General features: G+C 41.8%; 1 protein-coding gene across 1 annotated transcript in view; it reads left to right on the top strand.

The window, feature by feature from the left end:
• Nucleotides 1-1015, top strand: part of LOC108772511 (extensin-like) — a 7492-nt gene extending 6477 nt beyond the window's left edge. The window contains exons 2-3 of the mRNA XM_018538044.1: nt 371-572; nt 717-1015. Of these exons, the coding sequence (XP_018393546.1) occupies nt 371-572; nt 717-1015 (501 nt within the window). The remainder of the gene's footprint in view (nt 1-370; nt 573-716) is intronic.
• The last annotated feature ends 4542 nt before the right edge of the window (nt 1016-5557 follow it).

Below are 5557 nucleotides of genomic sequence, written 5' to 3' on the forward strand. Positions count from 1 at the left end.
CCTAGCGCGCTACCATTGAGAGTGCATTATACGGAAAATTTCTAACGCGTTTTTCTCAAAAACGCTTGAGAAGTGCATCGTGCTGCTTTGCCACACATAATGGTGTGCCATGTACAACATTTTGGCGAAGTATTAATTTTTTTTAAAAACACCTCCCCTGGGGGTCCCCTTGTAAGTCAAAGCCGTATAGTAGACTTTCTAAGCATGCAAAAATGTTAAAAATAATTTTGTGTTAATTTTAATATTTGTGCATGTCTCAGAAAGTTCACTATGCGGCTTTGAATTAATTTTAACATTTTACTTTTTAGTAAAACTTTGGTAAAGTATGGAAAACTTTGTATTACACACTTTTATTTGTTTATAATTATAGCAATTCAAGAATATGTTGCGGCGAGCAATCCAGAAAACAAAAAAAGATTGGCCAAACGCATCAAGATATACGCCCGTGCCGCCTGCACCAGGATATACACCCGCGCCGCCTGCACTAGGGTATATATCCGCGCCACCTGCACCAGGATATACACTCACACCGCTTGTGCCGGGATATACACCCGCGCCGCCTGCATTATACGGTAAAAAACATTTTATATTTGTTTTGGAAACGGTCCACTCAAGTCTTGTTAAAATTTTGTTTCGCGAATTGTCTTATGACGTATAATGAGTGGACTATTTGGAATACGCAAAATGTATGTAACATAAATTTTTCAATTGTGCAGGATATACTCCCGCACCGCCTGCACCAGGATATACACCTGCGCCGCCTGTATCAGGATATACACTAGCGGCGCCTGTACCAGGACATACACCCGCGCCACCTGCACCAGGATATATACTACCGGCGCCTGTACCAGGATATACATCCGCGCCGCCTGCACCAGGACATACACCCGCGTCGCCTGCTCCAGGATATACACCCGCGTCGTCTGCTCCAGGATATACATCCGCGCCGTCTGTACCAGGATATACACCCGCGCCGCCTGCACTAGGATATATTTCCGCGCCGCCAACATTATAATTTTGTTCAAAAATGTTTTTATAATATAAACGATAGTTTTCATAATGTTTTTATAATATAAATGATAGTTTTTATATGTTTCTCTAATACAAATGATAGTTTTTATAATATAGTATATAATGGGTCCTTTCCATTTGATGACACAAGTTGACACAAGTGTCGTTCTATTTTTCTTGACATTTAGAGATTGACGAAGATAGAACGACACTTGTGTCGACTTGTGTCATCAAATGGAAAGCACCCAGTATAAAATTATAAATGTAACTTTATAATATTTTTTTTTTTTGGTTGTAATACTGGATTATAAAATGTTTTTATAATATAAAAGATTTTAATTTAAAAAAATGAATAACACGTTATTTGCCCTTCTTGAAATTGTTTTATGAAGTAAAATGAGTGGATTACTTGGAATACGCGTATTTGGTACTATTTGAGATTTGTTCGCGTCGCATGCTCTAACATGCTCCTATCGTAGCTACTACTTTCTTCAATGCGCTCGTTGAATGAGTAATAACTATAGTAGATGCATGTTGGAGTATGCAACGCGAACAAATCTATAATAATATCTTCGTACGTATTTTTCCAGCTACGATCTTCAGCGCGTACAAACAATTTCCGCATACAAAAATAAAATTCCGGTATTTTCGTGCTATATGTAGCAATTATTATGTGCTCTATAATATAGTCCCCCTCTCTCTCTCTCTCGATCGTGTTCGAGCTCAATCCTGGTCCTGTTCTATCGCGATTCCATTTGAAAAGAAATATCCGAATTGGCTTTACGGATTGCAAAATCCTTTCACAGAGTAAAAGTACGCACGAAAAACTATCCTGGGAAATCTAATTTCACTAGAAAATCGGAAAAAAATTAAAAAATTCACTTTTTCTGATAAAGTACGATCACGTTCAGTACCTGTTTTTACCGATGCTCTACAACGCCATCTCTTTCAAGACGGCGGAACTACTTCTAAACGCAATTTCGGCTCTATCAAACTCTGTTGACGTTCCGAATCCTCGCATAGATCGTGATTTCGTTTTGAAAAGAAATATCTTTTTCTACGCATTTAATCTGGGATCTGCAAACTCAGAATTGTTCGTACAAGTCATCTCAATCCTGCAAAACGCTTATTTGCAATCTGCGATCTCTAAAACTTTTATATTAAGTGAATCTTAACCTCAAGTGACAGCTGTACGTGTCAGAATAAAGTGAATTTTTTAATTTTTTTCCGATTTTCTAGTGAAATTAGGTTTCCCAGGATAGTTTTTCGTGCGTACTTTTACTCTGTGAAAGGATTTTGCAATCCGTAAAGCCAATTCGGATAATTCTTTTCAAATGGAATCGTGGTAAAACAGGACAACTTTAGCATCCCCTTAAGAACCACCATATATCAAAAGACAGCGATAATATTTGAATTCGAAGTTTAAATTATACACAAAAAACGCTTTAAAACTTATTTGTACACCTAATAATTTATCACCAATCTATTAACATTAACATTTTTAATTCAAACGAAAATAATTTTGATTATATTATGTTAATTATTGTATATTTTATAATTAAAATGTAATTGATTTCCATCAATTACATATTAAAAACGTATATTTTAATTATTTGGCCACAGACAAGTTAAGAAACTGATATAATTGGTGGAACTAAATCGATACTGACCATCTTTGCTTGCAAGTATTTGAATCATCTTAATAAGATATTACGAAGTTTAGAACGTTCGAATTTCATAGATTCTTTTAAGTATTATTAGATTATTTCAGGTGTTTAGTTCCTATGCTGTATGCATGTTATATTTTACTCATTAAATATGATCAAAACTTATTTATTCGCATAACTTAAAATATTCAATTATGTCTTTTGTTGGAGATATCGCAAATTCCCGTCCGTTACGAGAAGTCCCTATATATATATCGATCGATCATCACGCGTTGTCGATTCGATATTGTGTTGCCCGCACTGCTCTCGAGCGTGCGCTCTTCACTTGCTTCACCTTCCGTGACCGTTGTACACTTCTTGTATCCACGCTATCGTTACCGCACGTGTTCTCTCGTTCAGCTATCGGACATTTTACTATGCATAAGTTGTGACATATTCTTGTGAATAAATTAGAGTTCGCATTAAGATTAACATCTGTGTGATCACTCGGTCGTGCTTCCTATCCAATCGCAACAGGTTATGGGCCCAGAAGCCCGCGACAACGCGAGAATTCACAACGACCGTCCATTGCACGTTCGCGCGCGTTCCTTTTCTCTCGCATACATCGATTCGAAAAGATGACTCACACGAATACAATAAACTCTACGCGACTCGAAACGCTAACTAAGGACAATTATGATACGTGGGTAATACAAGTGGAAGCGTTACTCGTCAAAAATGACACATGGTGCTTCGTAAGCGGTGAGAAACCACGCCCCACGAATGCAGCCGAGATCGCGGTGTGGGACACTCAGGATCGAAAGGCCAAATCTGACCTCATTCTAGCGATTAGCCCCACGGAACTAAAACAGGTACGTGGTTGCGTGACATCGAAGGAGGTTTGGGACAAGCTAAAATCCATATACGACTCGAAAGGTCCCGCGCGTAAAGCGACTTTGCTCAAACGCCTCATTCAGACAAAGATGTCGGAAGGCGCTGACGCGAAGGGACATCTTGCCGATTTTTTCGACGCAGTCGATAAACTAGAGTCCATGGACGTCGCGATAAATGGAGACTTACTTTCCATTATGCTCCTATATAGCCTGCCGAGCAGTTACGAAAATTTTCGATGCGCAATCGAGTCTCGCGACGCGTTACCGACCGCCGAGCTACTAAAAATTAAAATTATCGAAGAACACGAGGCGCGAAATCAAACGACAACAAACGAATCGGGAGCCATGCTCGCTCAGCGCGGAAAACACAACGCCAATTTCAAACCGCGAAAGAATGCATCCGCATCCGCATCGCGCGACGAAACCGACGGAAAGACGCCGTCGCGTCCGAAATACAAGTGCTCCTTCTGCAAAATCGTCGGACACAAATACGCGGACTGTCGAAAACGTAAGAAGCAAGAGAACGAAAAGGCCAACGCCACCGAAGTCGAGAGCTTCTTTACGGAAGACGCGCATTATTCTTCAGTTTACTCTCCTAAACACGCAAGCGCTAACCTGTGGTGCCTGGACAGTGGATGCACATCGCATCTATGCAAGGACGCCGCGATGATGACAGAGCCGGCCCGAATGCATAGTGACATCAAGCTAGCAAACAATGCAACGAGCACAATAAGTGCTAAAGGAGACGTTGAACTGCTAACGAGCATAAACGGACAGAACAAGAAGGTTAGGTTGGAGGGCGCCTTGCACGTCCCAGATCTGAGAATCAATTTGTTATCAGTGGCCAAGATAGTAGACAAGGGCAATCGCGTGGTATTTGACTCGAATCGAGCTATCGTCCAGGATTCTCAAGGAAACATAAAGCTCGTCGCCAAACGTCAGGGTGACTTATTCCTGCTGAGCGGACCCGTTCAACAAGCAAATGTGGCCGCGTCCGGAAAACACTCGAAGACTGAGATCTGGCACGAACGATTCGGACACCTCAACTCGAATGATCTGTTGCGCATGTCCAAAACGCAGGTAGTATCAGGGCTTAAATTAGAGGAGAACCAAAAGGTATCCGACTGCCAGGTATGCATAACTCAAAAATTATGTAGCTTACCGTTCACTCCTCGTAATGATAGGTCTCGACAACCCCTGAATATCGTATACACTGATCTATGCGGACCAATGCGCATTAACTCGATCGGAGGCGCACGTTATTTCATGACACTAATCGACGATCATTCTAGATGGTGCCACGTTTATTTCCTGAAAAGTAAGGATGAAGCGCCGAAGAAATTCATTGAATATAAAAATCTTGTCGAGAATCAGACTGGATTGAAAATAAAATCTCTTCATTCCGACAATGGAAAGGAGTTTTGTAATTCCACCATGGAACGCATATTAAAGGAATCAGGCATTCAACGGCGATTGACCATCCCTCACACGCCGCAGCAGAACGGGGTCGCCGAAAGAAAGAACCGCACCCTGGTTGAAATGGCTCGCTGCTTGATGGCACAATCCGGCCTCCCCTCCTCCTTTTGGGCCGAAGCCATCAATACGGCAAATCATATACGAAATCGCTGCATCTCCAAGTCATTAGACGAACGTACGCCCTACGAACTGTGGAACAAAAGAAAGCCCGATGTAAGTCATCTCAGATCATTTGGATGCAAGGTACTCGTCTTGGACAAGAGGCCAAACAAGGGCAAGTTCGAATCCAGAGCCATCGAAGGCATATTCGTGGGCTACGCCGACACCTCCCGTGGCTACCGTATTTGGATCCCGAAGGATCGAAAGGTTGTCGTCGCAAGGGATGTTAAATTCCTGGAAGAATCCGGCCGGAACAATCCTCAAGAGGACTTCGCAGACGAAGCGACCGTCGGACCAGACGAGAGACGATTCGCGGAGGTCGGAAGCAATCAATCCGAACATGAATCAGACGATTCGGGAGACGATTCCATC

The sequence above is a fragment of the Cyphomyrmex costatus genome, unplaced genomic scaffold, assembly GCF_001594065.2.
Source record: "Cyphomyrmex costatus isolate MS0001 unplaced genomic scaffold, Ccosl1.0 scaffold192, whole genome shotgun sequence".
Lineage (NCBI taxonomy): Eukaryota > Metazoa > Arthropoda > Insecta > Hymenoptera > Formicidae > Cyphomyrmex > Cyphomyrmex costatus.